Here is a 23892-nt window from a genome sequence, read left to right on the forward strand (position 1 = left end):
AATGTCAGTAAGATGAAAACTGATATACAAGCATTAACATGAAATATAAGACTGTGGGAAGATACAGGAGATAGGTAATACTTTCATATGGAAAATTATTGGAAAACAATAGTTCCCTGAGTGAAAGGGAAGGTCAAGGTACTTGAATGAAAAATAACAATTGCCTTTTTATTCAGCATGACAATGAATGCATTTGGAGCTCTTCCTTAACCTAATCTGATTAATGATGCTTGAAATATGCTTAATTTGGGTAGTTGAGGGAAGTGTATTCCGGAAGAAATGCAACCAAGAAACCATTTAGGTGTGAGTCTAAGAGTCTTCACCACAACTGACATAGAGGAAATCTCTAATACATTAAAGAATTTTAGTGTAATTTTGTGATGCTGTAAAATATGTATGGAAAATGGGGAAAGATTCACATAACCATAGAAAAATAATTCTGATTCATCCTGATTCATTCTAAACACAGAAACCATAAACTGAGACTAATGTAGTCAGACAACAAAGTGACGACTACCAGAAATACCAATAAGAATTCTTTTTTTAATGTTTAAACAATCCGGTTAAGAGATGGTGGAGAATCTAGGGCAAAAGATCGATGTGTGCAAAATAATGTAACGCTTATTGGTAAGAAAATGTATGCAGGCTATTGTGGAAATATTTGATGTCTTAATTCTTTGTACAATAAGGTGAGAGTATCTATCCACTCCTGCAGTGGGGAGGTCCCCTAAGGTGAGTATGTAGTACTGTAGTTCAGTAGCTCACCAAGTGTTTTTGGTGTCACAGGTATTATGAACCAGTTTACGTTTTAATTTTTTTATTTTTCAACAGGATGTTAATCAAGGAGAACTATGTGTAAACCACTTCTTGTTAACTGGGGAAAAAAGAAAGAAAAATAAAATGTTTAAAAAGTTACATTGGAAGAGACATACAAATGGGAGCAAAATTTATGGGCTCTCCTAAATTCTTAGTACCATATTATTTGAGGGTGTTTATCTTAACAGTCCTCTGGATCGAGAGAAAATTGTTTCTACTCTCATGAAAACGAATATGAACACTGATCTGACCTTGATGTGAACACCCTGGGAATTGCTTGCCCCCGAGTGGTGATGGTATTGCAGTTGTGCAGTTGTGTGCCATGTGAGCCGGGAAGGCCCTTAAAGCCCCCGTGCTTTCTTTGCCCTTTCGTAGCCTGCCCCTGACGGCATAGACTTGGCGTATCGGTGGTGGTGGTGGTGGTGTTATTTTGATAACTTATTTCGCACTTGCATGAGGGTCTTTTCTCTTAAATACTGAAAGTTGTTTACTGACTTGAGTGATCCGATTAAAAAGGATAACTTTTCCTATTAAAAGAAAAACCAGTGTGAATGTGCTAAAAACCGATGAGACTTTTCTTAACCCCAGGTCAGACTGTGCCTGCATGTGTGTGTGTGTGTGTGTGTGTGTGTGTGTGTGTGTTGTACTGATTCCACGATAACCTTTCATCTCCTGGACACTTAATTTGTCATTTAGGACATCTGTGGTTAGGGATAGCAGGCCCATTTTGTAATTGGTCCCCGTGCCAGAGGTGAAAGCCATTGCCATGAAGCCTCTGGGGAGGGAGAGCTCTTGGCAGAGTTCACTGTCAGTGGGTGTTTTTTTCAGTTCTGTCAGGTCTTTGTTCCCTTGGGGGAATTTGTACCCAAAGAGTATTGAGTTTTTTCTGTTGATTTTTTTCCAAAAGCATGTGTTTTCTGCATTCCAATTTTATGGTTCCCTGCAAAGGAGGAACATTTTCTTTCCTTATTTGGTTTGGATTTGATTAGCAATGTTTGGGATTACTTTAGTCTTTTTAAAGTAAAACAAGTGAGAGGTAGCAGAGGGTGGTGGAAACCACACTGAGCAGGGAGGTGGAGTCCTGGTCCCCTCCAGCCAACCCCAGCACGGGGGCTCACCTGCTTAACTGAGTCCCATCATTAGGTTGGACACAGATGAAAAATGCATGCATAGATGAGAACGCTGGCCATTCAACCTGTAATGAATTTCAAAATTCTATATTCCTTGTAATAATAATGATAATAACAGCAGCAGCAATAGCAGCTTTCAGGTGCTTTATAGATGTTCTCTGTAATGCCCGTAGCAACCCTGAAAGGTAGGTAGGGACTGTTCCTCAGAGAAGGGTGCAAAGGTTTGCTCGTTATCATAGAGGCAGCAAATGGCAAAGCCAAGATGGACGTCCAGGCTGCTCCGGTTCCCTGTGGCTGCCCCAGTACTCTGGTCGTCCAGACTAGACAGTGGGGTAGTAGAGGCACGTAAGTTTTATTTTTTTGTTTGTTTTTTCAATTTTTCATTTTTATTTTACATTGGAGTTTAGTTGATTTAGCAATGTTGTGTTAGTTTCAGGTGTAAAGCAAAGTGATTCAGTTGTACATATACATGTATCTGTTCTCTTTCAAATTCTCTTCCCATTTAGGTTTTTACAGAATATTGAGCAGAGTTCCCTGTGCTATACAGTAGGTCCTTGTTGGTTATCTATTTTAAATATAGCAGTGTGTACAGGTCACTCCCAATCTATCCCTCCCCCACCCCCATGCTTCCCCTTTGGTAACCATAGGTTTGTTCTCTGTGAGTCTGTTTGTGTTTTGTAAATAAGTTCAGTTGTATCATTTTTTTTTTAAGATTCAGCATACAAGTATGATAATCTCCAGGTTCATCCATGTTGCTGCAAATGGCATTATTTCATTCTTTTTAATGGTTGAGTAATATTCCATTGTACATGGCACATAGGTTTGAGAATCACCTTAGGTTCAAAACTCAGCTTTACTCAAGACATATGACCTCGGCCAAATTGTCTACCCTTTCTCTAAGTGTTGTTAAACTGTGATGTGAGCAAACTCACATCTACATCATAAAATTCTTGAGGAGAAATGCACAAAAACATGTAGAGCACTCAAAATGGGCAGCTGTGAAGCAAATGGTAGCTTTTGCCTTTGACTGCTTACTTATAATTATTATTTCTAAGTAAAGAGGCCTAACATGAAGATATTTATATAAAGAAATATTTTATATGATATGTTACATAAATATCCAAAAATTTTATTAGGTCTTATGCATCTCGTTCTAGAACCTAATTCTTTCATAAATAATTTCTTTTTTTCTTAATTTTCTTTCTCTTCTCTGAGATGACAAATAAATGTCTGAGAGTATCTGGGATTTGCGGTGGTGTTACTCTTTGCTTTGGAGGAATATGGCTATCAAAATGCAAATCAGACACGAATAAATTCCCCCCACGCACACACTGTCCGTCGGCCCTCTGCACCCCCCAGATTCACCCAGGAATCCAGAAAACATTTAACCACATTCCAAAGGATTTCTCTCAACAGCTCATGGAGAGCTTACTATCTGCTGGGCAGTGTCCCAGGCACTGAGGGTTGGGATATTTCCAAATGTGAAAATCCACCAACTGTGCTCAGACAAGAGAGTGGTGCAGACTAGACCCCTCTGAAGAGGATAAGCTTGCGCTGGTACTCTTGAGTCGGCTGGCAGCTAAATAGGATCCTGCCAGTATTTATTTTCTTTTTTGTCAATAACCTGAAACTGTTTAAATCAATGACTTATCACCATGCCTGTTCCTCACAAGTGTGGATCTCCTTATTAGCAGACACTCTCTTGGATGAGAGGAGCTGTAAAGAAAACGATTGCTTCAGCCGGTGGGAAAGGAATCCAAGAAGAAGTGTTAGGATGTGAGTGTGTTTACCAAGAAACAAGTAACACCCAAGGGACTACTATTATTTAATAGCTTTTCTACATTCGTTTATTAAGTGACTTAATTCTTTACTTGGACCCTGCGCTGCACCCGCTAAGTGGTGATAGTATCTTCATTGTGATCCACTTTCCCTTTTTATCCCTGTTCACTCTTCAGTTCTATGTCTTTACTAAGGGCATTTCTGAAAAATGCCACCTCTGGGAAAGGGCTCTGGATTCACCCATGTGAACACTCTTTTCTGCATAATTAGCCTAATTTTTTTAAATCGGATCATAGCCGTCATTGTCCCAGTATGCTTTAACTCTGTGATGTTACCAGCGTGAATATTGAATTTGAGGCAGTCAACCTTCCTAAAGAAAGATGTATACTGTGCTTTCTGCATCATCACTGAGAGAATTTTGCTTTGAAGCCCAGTGTGAACACTTAATTTTTATTTGCTATTATAAAAGAGTCTCTTTGAGCTGACAAATATGAAAATATGACTGTGATTTCGGCAGGAGTCCAGAAACTTTAGAGAGAATGACGCTTTTATCTTTTGAAAGTCTTTTTGACTACTGCATTATTCTATTAATAGATGGAAAATGGGTAATAACATCCTTTAAGGCCTTCTTCTATTGGAACTGGTCTTCCCACAAACTATAGAGAAAAGATGTATGTGTTGAGTGGTAAGAGTTTAATGTACATTTATTTAAATCTCCTGTCTTTGGGCAGCTGTTAAATTTATTTCAGAGCTCTGTGTGGCCTGGTTTCCATTTTTTCTCCATTTATATAGTGTCCTCCCTAGAGTACAATAAAAAATTATCCTTTTAAGTTGATGCACAGTTGCATACTTAAGATTTCTCATGAAATGACAGTAAGGAAGCCTTGAGCTACATGGCAGCTTCCCCTGCATCCAAGAATTCTGCATTTGTCTTTAGAGTCTGCCAGCGTGCCCACCTCCAGGTGCAGTGGCGTATAAAAGCAGTATGGCGGTCTCCTGTTGGAACAAATAAAGCCTTCCTGAAGGGTTAGGTGACACGCCAGAGGGAATATTTTCCTAGGCCAACTAAATGTACATACTGGTCATAGGAAACATTTCTATGTCAGCTGTCAAAAGGTCTTTAATTAAATAACTGTAATAAGCTCAATGTTTATTTAAAACCCAAGGTGTAATCTTAATGATTTCCTTTTCATGAAAATTATCAGAGTAAAAGAGCATGCAAGTATTTTACCAATCCTGACTGATTTTGAATTCAAGCTTAAAGGATTCTGCCCACAGAGCACTCATTTTTATAACTTTGGGAATCTTCAAAATCTAGATTTAGCCCTTTGGGCAATGCTAGTGAAGCCAGATTTTGGAAATATCCTGCAGATGTTATTGTGAAAGTATGTTGTACCAACCATCACCTTCTAAAACCAAACTAAGCGGCTTAGAAGAAAGTGTAGATTCTCATTGGGAGAAATCCTTAAACTTGATGTGTATTGAGACGAGCTTTGTTAGTGTTTGCCCTAGTGCACTTGAGCCCTTTTCCTTAACGCTCACTGAGAAAAGCAAAGCTTTTTCCTGACAATCAAGACCTGTGAGAGAATGCTATTCCAACTATACCCTCCCTATGTCCGATGCCCCTTTTCCTTCGAAATTCAACTAATCCTTTCTCTCGGGGTTATTCTGCCTGTGCCTCCACGCCCTGGCTTTGGAAGATTCTTGGAGGGCATGAAGCAAAGGCAGGTAGGGTTATTGTTTTTGGAAAAGTCCCTGAAGTTTGTCCCAAAAAGTAATGTCAAAAGAGTATAGCAGAGATGCTTGCTTCTCTTCTAAATATAAGTTTTTCATTTGTTTCTTTGTTAGAAACTACGGCTTTGACTCTGTGATAACTATGGCCTTAAGTTTCCGTGCTTATATAACTCCTTTCAAATAAGCCCATTGTATCCAATAAATTTGGAGACATTTGGGAGACAAGAGGGATTATAAGACAGATACTTGCTAGAAGTGGATCAGAAGCTGGTGGGGATTTAAACGTCCTTTGCCCCAGCTCTTCCACATTGTACGTGCAGTTGCTTGAGTTCCTTCATCTTTGATGATCTCACATTTAGCCTCTGTTTGCAAATCTCGGTTGCCTGTGGCCTGTCTTGTGACTACCAGTCCCGTGTTCCAATCTCAAAGGCTTCATTAAGTCCTCATTGACACCGTGTCCAGCGCTACCTATAGCCACTGTCACAGTGAATGGTAAAGACCACAAACCTTGGCCACAGCCTGCTTTCAGTTTCCAAATCTGGCTCTCACCCAGTACTTTTGATCAAGGCACAGAGTCTTCCAGAATGTTTATAATTTCATAGCACCACTTCATTGGCGTAAATTCGTTCCTCAACCCAGATGGTGATCCGCTTACGAAGGCTTTTTCTTCCTTGCTTATTTGTAATTTCAGAGCCCGGGATTGGGAATAGGAGGTCCATTTTGTAACTGGTCTTTGTGCCAGAGGTAAAAGCCATTGGCAAAGCTCTTCAGAGAAGGGGGAGCTGTTGGCAGCGCCAGGGGCTGGTGGGCGGTACTCAGATCCGTTTGGTTTATACTCCCTTGGGGGAATTTGTACCCAGAGCACTTAAGTTTAGTTTTCTGTTGCCTCCTCTCACCCTCCCCAAAAGCATATGTTTTCTGCATTCTGTATCCTGGTTCTCTCTTAATAAGCGGAAGTCCCTTTCTTATAAGGTTTAGATTTGTTTGAAAACACTCACGGCTATGATTTTTCTTTTTTTTTTTCTTTTTTTGTAACATAGCCACATACAGCCACCAGGGCTGCCCCTTCTGAGTTTATCAAGTGAATACAAACGCTAATTTACAAAACTGAATTTTGAGATCCAGCAAAGTGTGGACTAACCTTCAGAAACCATGCATTATGTAAAATAATCATAAAGACAAGTGGCAGTCTGAGGCCAATAAGCGAGTTAGGGTAAACCCGCCCATCAAAAGGTATATTTTCCACTAAGGAGCTATTGTGCCAAGTGCGCAGAGTACAGAAGATGTATAAGGTGCAAGAGGTATAATCCGCCAGCCTGCAAGCTTATCTGGAAGACGGTTATTGGAACAAACACAAAACCTACCTACCGAGATGAGAAAAAGAAAGGCTTGTGGGGTAGAGTTAGAAGAAATGAAATGCCTGCCTCCTGGTCGTTCTCGTTTTGTTTGATTGTCATTGACTTCTTATGCTGTTGAGGAAGTTGCAGTGTACTATGTAGGAAAATGTATATAGCTTTTTTTTTATTATTGGGGTATAGTTGTTTTACAGTGTTGTTAGTTTTTACTGTACAGAGGAGTTCCCAGTGCTATACAGCAGATTCTCATTAGTTATCTGTTTTATACATATTAGTGTATATATGTCAATCCCAATCTCCCAATTCATCCCACCACCCTCCTTTCCCCACCTTGGTATCCATACATTTGTTCTCTACGTCTGTGTCTCTATTTCTGCCTTGCAAACAGGTTCAACTGTACCATTTTTCTAGATTCCACATATATGCATTGATATACAATATTTGTCTTTCTCTTTCTGCCTTACTTGACTTTGTATGACAGTATCTAGGTCCATCCACGTCCCTAGGAAAAGGTACATAGCTTTTGTATTATTTCTGTGATAAATGGTGGAAGAAAATAAAGGTGCCACAGATGAGGGAGATGAGATTGGCACCAACAGAGGTGTCTATTGCTGTGGGTTACTTTAGGAGGAAGATCCAATTCGAGTGTGGCTGCGTAATGCCAAAACTATCCTCAAATCTAAGATATGGTATAAAAATAAAAGTAAGCTCCCTAAAGATTTGTAAGAGACTACATCAAGCACACTATCTACGTTGATGGAATTAAATTATTTAATCCTTCATTAAATCTTAAATTATTTGTTTCAGCAGAACAAATTGTATACTGTGTACACTTGAAGTGGTAGAAACATCGTTCACAAAATACTTTGTGTAAATGGCATCCTGGTGTCACACTGTACAAAATCTGTTGGGCTAGACACAGCGACCCACATTGGAGGAAAGATTAAATTTAAGAGAATTTTCCCTCTTTTTCATAATAATATAGCCTGTTTGTCAATAGCACATATTAATAGCATATAATTTACATTAATATTTGTCCTCTTCGTGAGCCAGGTTAAGCTGGGACTATCCAATTATGTTCATAACAAATTGATTTTGAGACTATTTATAATCACAGTTTACGATTTCTGAAAGCCTTAATCTATGACGGGTGTAAAGCGTTCCATGTTTATACTGTTCCCTTTACTCAGTTTTTAGAAACATCGTCATTTACTCTCATGGAACCCTTTTTAGGCAGAAATGAGTAAAAACATGGAGGGTGAATCTAGTGCCCAGAATTCCTGAAGGAATCTGTGATACCGTCTTTCCATTCATTTGCTTGTATTTCAAACAGATTTTATTGAATTAAACTGGCATAAATATGGCTAACTTCCCTATACCAATTTATATCTTTTCTATCTTTCTGAATGTGGAAAGTTTCTATGATGCTTTATGATACTGGGTAATTTAAGGAAACGGTGAGCTCTTCCGTCGTTGTCTTATTCATAGGAATGTCTTCTATAGTTGGCATGTGCTTTAGTCGACCTAAGAAAGTATTCCCACAATATGTCGAGTGGCCTACAGTGTGTCCTTTACTGAGTTTTGGAATGAACTCTAATACCAAAAGCAGTATCTTCTACTTCCTTTCTACTAAATGTATCTCTTGCATTTAGGAGAAGTGATGCCTGTTTTCATGGGATATTCAATAGGCTTATTGAAACTTACATGAATGCTGGGAAAGGTTTGTTGCCAAAGAATAGTAAATTTCATCTCTCTCAAATGACCCTTTCCTTCTTAGACTCTTTGGAGCCCTGAAGATATCTGGCAGCTGATGGAGAAATGTTGTCAGGTTTGTAGCAACAGGAAGAGAAGCCACAGGCTGCTTAGCCAAGAGGGAGATCTCTAGATGAGATTCAGTTTTAAGAGATGCAACGATGAGAGAGTTCTGTCTCTTCTTTTCTTTCCTCTTATTTTCTTTTCTTTTTTCCAGTGGCCAACACAGTATGCATTGGGTGGGAAGAGGCAGCCTATGTGGGTATGTAATTTGTGGATTTATTATGAAAACATATTTTTCATTTTAGCATTAAAAATTTAATTTGCGCAATGCTGATAATCCATCTTTACTTATGCCAGGTTCTCCAAGTGTTTCATATCATTGGGCTTTAATCTGAAACTCCCTGTGAAATGCTTAGGCTCCCTACTACTCACAGGAAGTGGATCAGCCCATCCTAAGAACAGGGTGTGAAGAAAGAGAATGCTTCACTTAATGGCAAGTGTGTCCACTGTAAACTATCGTGTGATTTTTTTTTTCCCTTCCATGCAATAGAAAAACACAAGCTCTGCTGTGCCTTTCTTTCCATTTGCATGCTGCCGCCCTGGTGCCTTGCCGGAGCTGCTTTGATTGAGAAGCCAGACCAGCATGTGCATCGGCTCCCAGGGGTGGGGTCCACTCACTCATGGTAATGCACTGGCCTTCCACCCTGACGCTCAGGGCCACGTTCCTCAGCACTGCTAGACATAAGATGCTCTGTTTCTTACAGTGCTCTCAAATAAGAAAATTATCTTTTAGGACCTAAATTTAATAAGTGGGAATTAATCTTGCACAATGATAGAAAAGGTATTTTTTAAATTGCTGCCTATTTCTGATTCAGTGGCTTGGTTAAAAAAAAAATAGTTATTATTTGCTAAGAAACATGTTTAGTAAACTATAGTTTTACAGTGTCCAGAGTGCTCATTTTTTATAACCGTTTTTGAGTGGTGTGAAGGGCATTCACAATTATGCTGACTTCTGTTTGACCTGTAAAAGAAATACACATTCCGGTTGTGCTTTTCTCAGCTGACTTCAACCACCAGTGCTTTACGTACCTCTTGACTTTTCAGGGCAAGACATTTCATTTTAAAATACTTCCATGGAAGGAACAATAATATTTACCCTTACTTCCTCCCTCTGTCCCCCTTTCCTTCTATCTAACCAGTCTGCATATCTTTATGTATTCATTTTTTTAAACTTATTCCCCCATCTGGAATGTTTGTCTAAACAAAGAATTAGATAACCCTGAGGAGTGAAGCTAAGAGAACAATTTCCCTTCACCTGAATAAAAACTCTGAAGATGATCTTTCTTGGGTATTCTGTATTTCTGTAGATAGAAGAACAGAAGGAGATTTCAGAAACAAAATTACAGTCCTTTTGCTAAAGCGTAAGTACATGGACTCTATAGAGACTGGCAAATTCATTAGTCTCAAAGCAGACACCCAAGTGATTGTGGGGGTTTGGATGACACCATTTTTACAGTAGAAAGTCACTTCACTCCGCATGTGCTATGGGCTCTGGTTACAGCAGTGAGTTCTATGTGGTATAGACATCTGGAGGTGAGGGAAGAGATAGTGCAGAAGGTCTGCCTGAACTCTGCTGAGCCTTATATGATGTTTTTCCTGAACCAGTTATCCTGGCAGCCATTTCCTGGAATAACAAAGTCCTTGGGATATTTTTTCAAGTGTAGCCCATAAATACTTCCTTACTTACAGCGAGAGAGTTTATATGAATGAATACTAGTGAATAATTTGCAGAATTTGGATGACTAGCTGTATTTGTTTGTAAAGTCCTCAAAGTTGAGTTTCAATTTATGCCTGGTATCTATGAAGGGTATTTAGCAAAGCCTCTTCCTCTCCTTAACTTGAAATGATTTGATTAATTTTAATCCATTATTATCCACACTCCGTAGGGGGTTCAGAGAATTAAAAGTGAAGAAAAAGATCTGAGGAGTCTCCTTTCAAGGGAGATCATGGCCACAACAGACAGTGATTTTCTACCCAAATGCGTAATGCTTACATTTACCCTGCAATTAAAAAACAAATTAATTCAAGTGCTGATCCTAAAATACTGCCCTCTTTTAGTATCTAAACTACTTAAGAAACCATACATCCCTCCCCATCTCCTGGAACCTTTTCTAGCATTCAGATTCCTCTGTTCAAATCTGGACTGTAATCAAAGGTCCGTCTCGAGTCCATCACGCCTCCTCTGTGAAGACTCCAGGCACTGGAGCTGCCACCAGGCTTCTCTGCGCTCATCTTGAGGGAAGAGCTCAGTCATGCAGACTGACTTATGCAGGGCCTCCTGTGCTCCAGGCACTAAGCTAAATGCCTTCCCTGCAGCCTCTCGCCTAGGCCACAGCAGAGCCTAGAAGGCTAAGTGATGTTATTATCACCACAGAGATGAAGATGCTAAAGCCCAGGGAGGTCAAGAGGCATACTCAAGGTCACATAGTTAGTAAAGGCAAAGCCAGAACTTGAGGGTCCCAGGGCCACCACTCCATGCACCACCTTGAGTTGCCACCTCGTTCAAATCGCAGGTTTGGGGCTCTTGATGGTTAGTTTTCATCGCGCTGTGCTCGGTCCTGCATCCTCTCCTTGTTACATGCTCTTAATTTCAGATTTCCAAACACAGCTACCAAGGCTCTAAGCTCCTTGTCCTTTTTCCCTGTGTGCTCATTTTTTAGGAGCAGAACATGGTCCTAGATGTGTGTCATAGTACATGTGTGGTCAGTGTTTGCTAACGTTTATAAGATTCAGTAGCATCACTCTTCCACTAAGAAACTGGTTAAGTGACTTACATTTTGTCCCCGAGTTAGTAAGCACCATGAGAAGCAAACAAAATCTTCAAGAAAAAAAAAAAATGTCTGTAATTTAGGGCAAGTGAGTAAGTTAAAAATTCAGAATTAAAAAACAGTCTTGAAAACTGATGCTTCAAGGACACCAATTTTATTCAAGGCAGTAGTAAGAGGAGACTTTTGTGACAAATGCTAAAAGACACTTATAAGCACTTTTTGAGGGATATGAGATTTTTATTACGTCTAATACATTTAACGTAACAGTTTCCTGATTTGAACATATTGCTTACCTTCTCCATAAATTCTTGGACACGAATTTGGGTGTTTGGGGCTCAAAAACTGCACGGAATTTGGTAAGAAGTGGAAGGAAGAGAGGACGTGTACAAAGGAGAACAAAAGGCACATAGATGTACATTCGTACTTGGTGGGAGAAAACTGCAGCGCCCGGTGCCACCCGCAGGCGTTGCCCTGAGTAAGAGAGCGTGGATGCTGTCCTGTGTTCAGGATGAGGGGCAGCGGTGGCTGCTGCCAGCAGCCTCTGAGAGAGAATGGGAAACGGACAAGCCGTGTGGATTTGGCCAGAAGTAGAAGGAAAAGCAGACCAAATGTTAGGAGTTTTGGTTCACCCCCAGAACCTTCTTAGATGACCTTGGGTTTAGTCGTTTCACCCAGTTGGGTCTTGGTGTCCTTATCTGTAAAATGAGAGGGTTGAAATAGATGATATGGAAGTCCCCTTCTGGCTCAAAATTCTGACCCTAAGAATATCTTTTTCATATCAGTTCTTTGGAATGAATCTTATTTTCAATTCATCTAAACAGTTTTAAAATGCTGTTTAGAATAATTAAAGTAACACTAAGAAAGGCTTGAAAAGTAATCAACAAAATTGTGAATATCTCCCATAACGTCGTTTGTGTGACAATCTGCTAAAATTTTTTAAGCTAATAAAAGTAAAAGACAAATACCAAACGAATGCTTTTTAAGAACGCTAAGGAGACATAATGGCAACTTTCCAAAGGCTGCCAAAGCACGCCGTCTGCTCCTCCCAGCTGTTCCTTCTCAAGGTGCTCGTGGGCCTTAGGAAATCTGACACAATGTCAGACAGATACCTTTCTCTGGACGCTTTTATTACCTTCTTTTCCTGAAAGTCATACTCTAACACCAGGAAGAGAAGTCATAGTCATGTCTCATTTATCTCTCAGGCAGGCCCTGCTTTTCTAACTGAAAATTTTCATTCATGTATCTTTCAAATAGGATCTTAAGGTATAGTAGCAAGTGTTTATATCTGTTCAATGTTATAATGTTTACCTGGTCGGGGGGAAAAAAAAACCAGATTGCTAAAAAATATTGTTTACACCATAAACGTTGATACCGTTTTTGGATATTACAAGATTATTATTTTGATATGCCAAAGAATATACCAGAAATGAAAGAATGTCACAGGCTAGGTTACTAGTAAATGAGTTGCTTTAAGTAAATCACCCTTCCTTGAAAGAGCTTTGTGCGTTTGACAACGTGCAGGATGTATAATTCATCCCTAGCCCTCAAAGATCATTTTACCAAGTAGCCTTTTACCAAGGGAGTGGAGCGGGGACAGCCTACCCCTCAAGCAGCGGCGTCAGCGGCGGCGTCACGGTGTATGCAGATGTGACGTTTTATGGTCTTCACAATCAGGTCACAAATACAAACTTGTGTTTCACGTTGGGGAGACGTGAACATTTTTTTTTCAGGTGTGGGGGTGGTTGTTTGTTTCTTTTGCGTCCTGTGAGTTTCATTCTGTCTGACCCTGACCAATGGCAGCTGACAAAGACCAGAACTTGAATGATGGGGGCGGGGGGGAGGCACTCTGCAAAACAGGCTTGATCCTAAGTTTGAAGTGACCTCTCTTCACAAGACTTCATTAGGATATCGGTTGTGATTACATCCTCATTTCCAAAAGGCTGCCTTTTTTATCAGTCATCAAAATAACTGCCAGTTTAATATGTGGCATTTGTGTTTTCTTTTTACAAATTTTTCAGAACGTGCTCTGTGTACACTGGGCAGTCGATAAATGTCGGTCAATCAGCAACATTTATTGAGTGCCACTCTGCGTGACATGCTGATAAAGGAAAGTGAACATTGTCAAGGGAATAGACAGTTTACAGGTCGTCTTTCTCTTATATTTCTGGTTCGAATCTCCATAGCTCAGTTGCCAGCAGAGGTAGAAAAGTGGCTGTCCTTTGCCTATGGAGTTGGTGTTCACAAGTCTGAGTTTCCCTCACATACTCTGGGTCAGGGCAGTGTTGTGTCAGTATGTGTCACTACATACAGACGCGTTGTTAAAATATTGACGTAGTGGTCCATCCCTGTAAGTGCCTCCCTGTTTATCTAACTGCATTGGTCTTTTCCTGTGACCCGAGCTGCCCCATCGTCCCACAACCAAAGGGATAGCTCCTGGCTTAGGAGGGAGCCTCTAGAAACGTGCCCCAGCGCTACTGCCAGTGTCCATTCTGATTGAAAAATACCCTTCTTGAGTATTTGAAATATTTCTCCTTGCAGTAGGCATCATCGACACAGAAAGTTAGCGAAACTTCACGAATGATTCCACAAAGTTATTATAGTCTTTGTCATTTAAGAAAATAAAACAGATTCAGGGGCTAACTGAACTAGCACAGAACAATGATCCTTTTATGGTGAAACGTCAGCTTCTTCTGGTGCTAGGGCAGGGACTGCTTTTCACCGTGTTGCATCCCTGTTATTAAGGGCAGGCAAAGGGACAGGAAGCAGAAACTGAACTACATAGAGCTAAATATAGACTTAAGGCTTAAAGAAGGAAAGAACTGAAATTTGGACAAGGCCAAAAACTCAAACTAATGACACATCAGGAAAAGCAGTCTTCTTCATCACAAAGTATCTGATGGCTTTTTTTATAATTAACCATAGTCAACCAGCAAACCACATGGGGCCACTTCACACGTTAAGAGAAACAAGACATGGTTTGATGAGCAGACATTGATGGATTCCCCGTGTCACTCGGTGCTCCTTGCTCTAAAGCTGTGTGCTACCGTTTAACCTATAGCACTGATATGGCCGTAAAAATGAATTTTAGAAATGATTAAACATTTTGAAAGATGAGATATAAAAAAAGAAACCTGAGTAGCACCGTGTAGGAAGCAGCGTGACGTGACATAGTGGTTTTCAAGCTGCTTGTTCCGGGGAGCTACCCCTTACTTCATCAGTCCTGCTTTTAATGTTTTATATACATTACCCTGTTGCTCCCTGAGTGAAATACCTACAAAAGTTAGTCCACGTGAACTTTTACTAGCCTCTGTTGTAATTAAAGGGAAAATAAAACACTTTTCTTACAGAAAATAAATTCAGGGTTAAAACAGGTACTGTCACAACGTGGGTTTGTGCTTGCTTAGTTATAACAGTTCTTAGGGAGGTGGTTGACTACATTGAGTAAGAACACGGGTTCTGGGGTTAGACTGACCCAGGGCTGAACATCCGTGTCGCCCCCTGTTAGCTCTTTGCCCTTGGACAAGGTGCTTACCTCTCTGAGACTCTGTTCCCCTGTGAGTTTTAAGTTCAGGTAATGACACTACGGGCAGAGCTGCAATGAGAGCAAAGGAGGTAATGTTTCCGTACTGGTTGGAGTAAATAACACAAGTTGCTATCAAGTCTGCAGTCTCAATCTTGTTATATAATTTGTTTCCTGGTCACCTCACAGTTCTGTGTGGGTCAGTGGGGGCACTGTAATTATACAAGGATGCTGACACCTTTCATCCCGGGCTGCTCTCTTCTAGGTCCTCGGGGCCCATGTGCTTCAGTGTCTCATGGAAAAAGAGCAAGGATAATGCACAGAAAAAAGGGGCGTCACGAAGGTTTCGTTTGTCCCGGGGCTGGAAGACGTGCACATCCCTTGTGCTCCTGCTCCCGGGACTCCATCACCAGGCCACGCCCGGTGTGGTGCAGGCTGTGAGGTGGGGTGCAGGCTCTGACACTGGAAGAAGGGGAGGGCAGATATCCGTGTGCATTAAGGGTGTCTGCCTGGCGCATAGGGAGTGGTCCGCTTATTATTTTTTTTAAATTCCAAGAGCACCCAAGGAGCACGCACGATGCACCCCCCCCTTTTTGGCAGCTGCCCAGAGACTATGCAAATTAGCACACACCTGTGGAGACACACGCCTTGCGTCAGGGAGCCATTTTTGCATAAAATGAGAAGAACATAAATTATGAAAGCCAGCTAAGCAGAGAGACACACCAAGTTGAAGCCGAGAACAAAACGCAACGTCAGAACCTTTCATCATGTCCACAACTACCCTCTAGCTTTGAATACGTGTGGGGGGAAAGTTTGTCAAGTTGGGCTGTTTTTGGTAAAATAGCCCCAAAAAAATTTTTATGGAAGCACTTAGAGAAAAGAAAGATTGGGGCTTTGGCATGAGGTATTTATTTATTTACTTATTTATATTTTTAATTCTTCTGCTTGAGAAAAAAAACAATTTGAGAAATTCCTAAGGGTGGGGGTAGGTGGGTGGGGAACACAGTTTTTATATCTAGAAGACCCAGCTTCAAATCCCAGCTTTCTAATAAATAGTTGTAAATTTCATTCTTAAAAGTATGCATTCTTGAGCACCTCCTCTGGGCAGTCACTTACCTGTATTTGTGCCCGAGTCGTACCAGGACTCTTCAAGGACAGGTGTTTATCTCTACTTAAAAAATTAGGAACCTAAAATTGGAAGGCATGAAGTGACTTGTTCAAAATTCTGTGTTTGGGAAGTGGCCAGACAGTGGTCTTTCCACTGCAGGCGTCGGAGCGCTGCGGTGAGGAAGAGGCTGTTGGTAAAAGAAAGAAGTGGCATGGTTCACACGCACGGTGTTCTGCAGCCTCCCACGGGGTAGGCGCTTCATGAACGCCAGCCCCCTTTACCCGCTCTGCCCCACCCCTGATGCCCTTCCAGCTGCCATGGGTCTTTGATCTGGAAATCCTAGCTGTTTTTATTAAAAGTGCACGCACAATGTCCATTCACAGATGAATGGAAAAAGAAGATGTGGTATGTATACACAATGGAATGCTACTCAGCCATAAGAAAGAATGGAATAATGCCATTTACAGCAACATGGAGGGACCTAGAGATTATCGTATTACATGAAGTGTCAGAGGAAGACAAATATCCCATGATACCACTTATATATGGAATCTAAAAGAATGATACAAATGAACGTATTTACAAATCAGAAATAGACTCACAGACATAGAAAACAAACGTATGGTTACCAAAGGGAGAAGGGAGTCAGGGAGGGATAAATTAGGAGTTTGGGGTTAACAGATACACACCATGATATATGAAATAGATAAACAACAAGGACCTACTCAATATCTTGTAATGACCTATAGTGGAAAAGAATCTGAAAAAGAATAGGTAGGTAGGTAGGTAGGTAGGTAGGTAGGTAGGTAGGTAGATAGATGGCTGGCTGGCTGGCTGGCTGGATGGGTACCTGAATCACTTTGCTGTACATTTGAAACTAACACAACATTGTAAATTAACTATACTGCAATTTAAAAAAGAAAAAAAGTGCACATACAAGTGTGCTATGTACCCTTTCCTTCTTCTTCCCCCATCCTCTCTCGTTTTCTTCAACAACTACTTGCTTCCCCTCCTATGATTGTTTATACAAGCACTAGGTGTACCTTTTTCCTTCTCTTCCTTCTAAGAACGATGAGTGCGTTCACGCTATCCTACACTCCAGTGGCGTGAGTCCTCTCAGCAAGAGTGCAGTTACTTTTCCAAGGGGTGGCTGGTCCTGTATTTGTAGATGCTACTGTAGATAGCAGTAGGCTCTGCAAACCATTCCACATTCATTTCACTGGCTTCCCAAATTCCTTCCCAGCTGAGAGTGTGTGACCACGGGAAGGGCGTTGTGCTATTTAGTACCCAGTATATTGTGTAACACCTTTGGCACCCACCTCTTAGACTTACGATTTGGTACTTGAAGTTGTTAAAGAAAACTGCAGACTGCTGATCTTTGCAATATGCTTTCTGTTTTCACAGAGATCGGCAGTCATTTATTACAAAAGCCTTGATAGGGAGGTGTTTGAAGGGTATATTATGCCCTGTACTGTTGCCCAGTGCACGTTCATTCACACCTGGTGCTTTTAAGATAAACCGTTGAAGTGTTCCTTCTCAAATGAGGACAAAACCACGGGTGGGGGGGAAAAGCCTGATAAAAATCCAGAAGACATAAAATCAATAGCACATCGATACTCATTTAAGTGTACAGTTAGGTTATAGATTTGTGTTGATTCTTTTAAAGTCTAAAGGACCTTCAGAAGGAATACATTTTTCTTCCTTACTGTCAATCTCACCATATTACACCTCTCACCCTTCATTGTGTAGGTTCCAGTCAGTTCCTCAAATGAAAACCGTACTTCAAAATTTCATCTGCTTGGTATACTTAACATTCTTTCAGATATTCAGACTCTGATTTCATTTGCTAAACATTTGTCATGGGCCTGTGTTGCTTGCTGTTGCTTTTGAACCGGATCTTAAGAGCTTCATATTTATTAGTATTCAATCCCCTGCTTCTGTTTTTAAAAGCCTTATTTATCATCTTTGAAAATTATCAAAATTCCGCTGAGTTTGAGAAGCATCTTCACTCCCTGCCCCCCAGTCTAAATCACTCTCATTATCACATTTATGTAAATATTTCTGATATTACCCATTGCCAGATACCTTTAAAATGTCTGCTTTTTTCCAACTCAGTCTCTCTTTTCCTTCTCTCGGCAAATTCTCTGCATTATTCCCTAATTCATCAGTGGTTATACACTTGGGTGTCTAGTGTTCTTGGCTGTGGTACAAATCGAAGCCTCAGCTATCTCGTGGCCATATGTTCTTATTGCATATGCCATGTGATTTCTAAGAATGGGAAATTCAGAGCCTCTTTCCAGTCTCCGTTGAAGATTGATAGCTTAGAATACGCAATATGTGTAAGCACAGTGCTGTCTTATGTCTATTTACCAAAAGCATTTTGAGGAATTTAGCTTCAGTTTTGATTGCCAGTTCACTCCTGGCAGACTCATAAAATAAGAAGCAAAAGGTCCCCCTTCACTCTTCTGGTGAAGGAGTTGAATAAGTCAGGAATTAGAGCAATGTGAATTCCTTCTAGAGGTAATGCAAGGAAGATACACAGCAGCTTCTCCTGAGTATCAAAAAAGATTCACCATAGTTGCTCTTCTCAAGCCAGAAACCTGAAAAGCACCATTTTCTGGATCAATAAGGATTTGAGGAGATAAACTAGTAGCATTTTCTAAAAAGAGATCTGTTTGCTGGAATGGGGGGTGGGGGGTTGCTTTCTTCATTTGTGTGCTGTGTGAAGGCAGAGACTTTAGATTTTGTGTGTTTGGTTAGTGCCCACAGAGTGTGTATAGACTCCTAATAAACACTGATGATAATGTTGATGGGAAGTTCTCAGTTTGAGCTTCCATTTCTGAAGAATGAAGCCCTTGTCTGAAAGGTGTCTGTATCTTATCTCTACCAGGGTCCCATGCAGGCTTGGGCCTTTGGAGTCATTCTCCATCAAATCAGCTATGTTCAAATTCCTCAGAGAATTGTTTGATGATTCAATCTATTGGTATGTTCCACTAATCTTCATATCTGAAGTGATATCAGAGCCACACTTAATGAGCTGCAGCTCTCAAATAAGTTGCTACTTTGGACCTAAAAGGCTTTTCTCAGGCGAGTACAGCTATCCCCTTTCCTGTGTCTGCTTACTTTCAGGGGCCTTCTGCAGAACCAACAACTGAGCACAGGCTGATCCTTTTCCAGAGGGACAGATTCTCCTATCTGATGCTTTTGTTCCCCAGAAGAAAAGAAGGGGAAAACTATTATCTTCCCCTAGGATACTGAATCCAGAGCAGACTGAAGCTTTGTGGATCTCTTTTGTAGTGGTTGCCTTCATGTGAATACGCATAGGTGATTCCTAAATATCAGAGGTTTGGGTTAGCGGTAAATCATCTCTTTGAAATACAGAGCAAGATGAAATGGTAAGACATCCTATGTTGGGATGTGTGAGTTTCCTCAATGACCCATCAGGGCTTAATCTGTTCAGTGTAGTGTCTTGTGTCTCCTTGTGGTGGTAACAGCCTCGGTATCAATTATGTTGGGTCTTTACCAAACAGCTAGCCTTTTCTTGGTCTCAAACGAGATTCCCTGTGCCTTTATTGTTCTATCAGAATATTCCAGGTTAGCTGTGAGTTTGCTGGGCAAGCTTCGTACAAAGCCTTAAAAGATGTATCACCCACCTGTGTGATAGTGGAGACTTCATGGGAAAAAATCATGCTTTGTGTTCTAGAGCCGAACTTTCTGTTTTTCTTTATTACATTTTGACTCTTCACCTGGATACAGCCCAGTTAAGTTTAAGGTATTCTCTCAGTTAAATCTGTTCTGAATCTTTGATGAGTAAGTTTTAGAATTTCTCCTTTGGAATAGGAGACACCAAATTGGGAAGCAATAGGCAAGCCACATACAGTCACTTGGCAAGTCCAAAGCCAACTAGAGAATAAAGGAATTTATCTTTCTTACTCAAAATTCAAAATATATGATATCCTGATTGAGACTATTATTTCTGGATCAACATCATTCTGAAGAAAAAGAGTGAATGTGACGGGGTGCATTTTAAAAATTTCTTCCTTTTAGTTTTTCCACTTTTAGAACTAAAATCAATGAATAATGAGGCAGCTGGAATAGGGATTTCTTTTTGATTGGGTCATAAAGGTAGGAGCTGTCAGGATGCATGGATAAAGGATGAGGAAATGGGAAGATAATTAGGACACTCACACACACACACACACAAATGGAATACTGCTCAGCCAAAAAAAGAATGAAAATGAATACATAATACATCTCGAGAGACAGCAAGCACTTTGAGACAGATTCAAGCAGTGTTGAGGCTCAGGTTGTTTAGTTAAATGTGTTTTCCTCCCCAGTTTAGATTGTGAATCCTGGGAGGACAGAGACTGTGTTCTCCCTCCTTCACATCCCCTGCAAGCTTTGCTCACGGAAGGAAATGAAGAACGTGGGTGGATTTCAGTTCAGTGAACTAATACAGAACTGTAAACAATGTGTGTGTACACGCGTTTTAACCACGCTCCCATTTCCTTGTCCTGACCACTCTGTGGTATACACGAATGATGAACTGATGAAAACACTCAACAGAAGGGAAGAGAAGGAGATAAGAAGAAAGAAGAAGAGTTTATGTTCAGTCTAAACCTTCAGGGGCTGTGACTTCGTGCGGCCCGAGGGGTTGTTTATCAATACATGTATAAATAAGCGCACTTCAAGATAGTGTGAATGTTTGCAGGGATACAGAGCAAATACCATTGGAGTGGTAAAACCGAGAGACTACAGGATCTCAGAGAAGGAGAATCTCTCCTTCAGTTCTTATGATCAGGGGTTGAGAAAATGGCTTTGGAGCTGCGTCTGAAGCACAATTAAAAGCAGAATTTTAGTAGTGGGTATAGTGGCCACGGAACAGTGCCAGGCAGTATTCTAAATGCTTTATATGGCCTCATTCGTTTGAGCCTTGCAATGAACCCGGTGCGGTCGATATTATTATAATTATCATTACTCTCATTTTCCAAATAAGGAAACTAAGGCCTAGGACAGTTAGGAAATGTATCCAAAGTCCAGCAGCTGGTAAGTGATAGCGCGGAGATTTAAACATAGGTCGTGCTGGCTCCAGTCTAGTTAACTGGTACACTAAACTGCCACCCACATGGAGACAGGGCAGAGGGCCTTCTAGGAGAAATACCTTGAGCAAAGAGCTCATTGATGGGAAGGGCAAGATGGATTCAAAGAGTGGCTAAACCCAGTTTGGCTAGAAAGTTAGAGACATGGGAACTTGGAGTAGTGAGAGATGGCCACCCTGTTGTGGCTTGTAGACCTTCCATATATTTTCCCTGCTTCATCTTCCTAGTACTTTATGTAATACCATAGTCTAATGTACTGTTTAGTATTTTACTGATTTATCATATTTACCGTCAGTCTCTTTCTCCTAGAATGTGAGCAACTAGATATTTGGCATTTTTCTGTTTTGTTCACTACCGCGTCTTTAGTTTCTAGAACAGTATCTGGCACATCATAAGTCTCTGATGAATATCTATTAAATTGAATGAATGGGTAGTTCGGATCCAGATCATAGAGTCCGCAACTCTCTACTGATCTTTGACCTTTTAGGGACCTCATGGTCTGGAGGAGGCCACCAATAAACTTTTACTGTTTCAGTGTGTTTATCCGTCAACGCGTTCAGTGCCGCCCTTTGAAGGGGTGGGTACCATGAAGATGGTAGTAAAGAAATATAAAGGTATTAAAAAGAATTCTATGGTCAGAAATGCTTTGTTCTACTTAGAATGCTTTCAGGGAGTAGCTGTCTGTGTGGGCTGATTTTTAAGGGACTTCAGGAGGTATTGCAACCAGGTCTTATCTCAGCCCCATTATAGATGTCGGGTTTTATTTCCTTTTATGAATCGCTGGTGTTTGGCGGAGACCCACGTCTTCGGTGTTGGTGTGCTCTCGGGGTGTGCCATGCTGACAGGAAGCACAGTCCTTTGCCCAGGCTCTGGGGACAGACGCCACCTTCAGGTCCTGCCCCCACAGCCTGGACACGACTTCACCTCTCCAAGCCTCAGGGTCCTGGCTTTGAAAAAAGGAATAATAATAGTACCTCCCTCAGTGGGTTGACATGAGGGTTAATGAGCTAACATAATTTTTTCAATCTTGGAAGAATACCTGACATATATAGTAAGATATATAGAGACGGGCTTCCTAGAATTGCTGAAAGGGACTATTAAAAAAGAAGGTGAAAAAGGAAGAATAAAGACAGATTTTATTTATCTCAAAGAGTTTGGCTAAAGTCCTATGGCTAAAGATACCTCATCGTTGCTGTTTTTAAACTTCTCCCTCTCTCATCATGAAAGATTATTTTGGAGGGTATTGTTGGGTTTGATCCTGTGACATTAGAAATGCCAGATGACTCTAGTATCTGACCTAGACGATAATAAAAAGTTGCCAGTACACTTAAAATTCCAACACCCCCAAAAAACAGCACGCGGGAAAACTCTACATAAGCACTACCATTACCTAAAAAACAAGAGAAAAAAACCTGAAAAATGATATTTTTAAGCATCATTTGTTTCTTGTTGTTTTTTTTTTAATGAATTTATTTATCGGTTGTGTTGGGTCTTCGTTGCTGCACAACAGGCTTTGTCTAGTTGCAGCGAACAGGGGCTACAGGCTACTCTTCATTGCAATGCGCAGGCTTCTCATTGCCGTGTTGCAGAGCACGGGCTCTAGGAGCACGGGCTTCAGTAGTTGTGGCACGTGGGCTCAGTGGTTGTGGCGCACAGGCTTAGTTGCTCCACGGCATGTGGGATCTTCCTGGACCAGGGATCGAACAAGTGTCCCCTGCATTGGCAGGTGGATTCTAGGAAGTCCCAAGCATCATTTGTTTTATACAATAAAACAATTGAATGATTCCTTGAATTTCTCTATAAGGGATCTGATCTGCTGAAGGATTTCTTCTTACTGTAGTACATGAAATCCATTCTTAAAATGAATTAACTTCTGTTGAGGTTTCTTATACTGAGACAATTCTGATAAAATTGGAGTCCGTACTTCATGGTAATAGTTTTGACAAGTACTTCTAAGAATCCCCTAAGATAGTAAGACTCACTTAAGACTGGTGACTTTCAGTGAAGCTTGGTATGTTCTGTTAAGTAAAAATACCGAGCAAGGAGATATTGATTGAACGTTGTTATTCAACTCCAGACAGAAATGTTACTTTTTTATTTGTATATATAGTCCACTACTTCTGTCTTCACAGAACTTAAAGGGACTCACATGAAAATAATAATAATTTTTAAATGAAATAGAAGATAAGGACAAAGAAAAGGAAACTATAATAACACCAACCCTATGGGTCAAATCACTGCTGAGACTGGATTTTATATTTAGTGCTCTGAGTTTCTAAAAAACAAAAAGGTGGGGGAATCATGATCTGTGACATATTTCTCATTATTGGAAAAGAGGGAGGATGTGTCTTCCAAGGGAAGATAAAAGCTGTTCTAGCACAACTCTAAAAGCCTTTTCTATGGGAGACGCTGAGTGATTTAATGAGTAATCTATGACAACATTTTTATAGTAAATGTAGATCTGAATTTTTTGTGGCTTTTTCTTATGGCAACATTAAAGTTAAGACCCTAGTATTAAAATGCCATGGAGGGGAGTGATTTTATAGACTTCAGCAGGCTCTACTTGAACTTCATTCAAAGATAGCATTAGACATCCGGTAAAGGGAGATGGATGGGCCAGCCCTTTAAATGATCCTCTCTAAATATTACTACTCTCTAAAGGGGATCTGATGAAGAACAGGAAGTAGGAGGTTTTATTTCTTGCCCAGGACGTGAAGCGCGCTGGTACTACTGACTGTGGAAAATCCACATATGAACTTTGCAGCCTG

General features: G+C 40.6%; 1 protein-coding gene across 7 annotated transcripts in view; it reads left to right on the forward strand.

The window, feature by feature from the left end:
* ARL15 (ADP ribosylation factor like GTPase 15) overlaps positions 1 to 23892 on the forward strand; it is a 401290-nt gene that overhangs the window by 348856 nt on the left and 28542 nt on the right. Inside the window, exons 6-7 of one of the 7 annotated variants that reach the window (XM_057743602.1) lie at positions 8784 to 8828; positions 8927 to 8997. The exons of the other annotated variants lie outside the window; for them this stretch is intronic. Of the exons in view, the coding sequence (XP_057599585.1) occupies positions 8784 to 8828; positions 8927 to 8959 (78 nt within the window). The 3' untranslated portion in view covers positions 8960 to 8997. Of the gene's footprint in view, positions 1 to 8783; positions 8829 to 8926; positions 8998 to 23892 lie in introns of those variants that run through there. 7 annotated transcript variants of the gene reach the window in all.

The sequence above is a fragment of the Hippopotamus amphibius genome, chromosome 1 (assembly GCF_030028045.1).
Source record: "Hippopotamus amphibius kiboko isolate mHipAmp2 chromosome 1, mHipAmp2.hap2, whole genome shotgun sequence".
Taxonomy (NCBI): Eukaryota; Metazoa; Chordata; class Mammalia; order Artiodactyla; family Hippopotamidae; genus Hippopotamus; species Hippopotamus amphibius.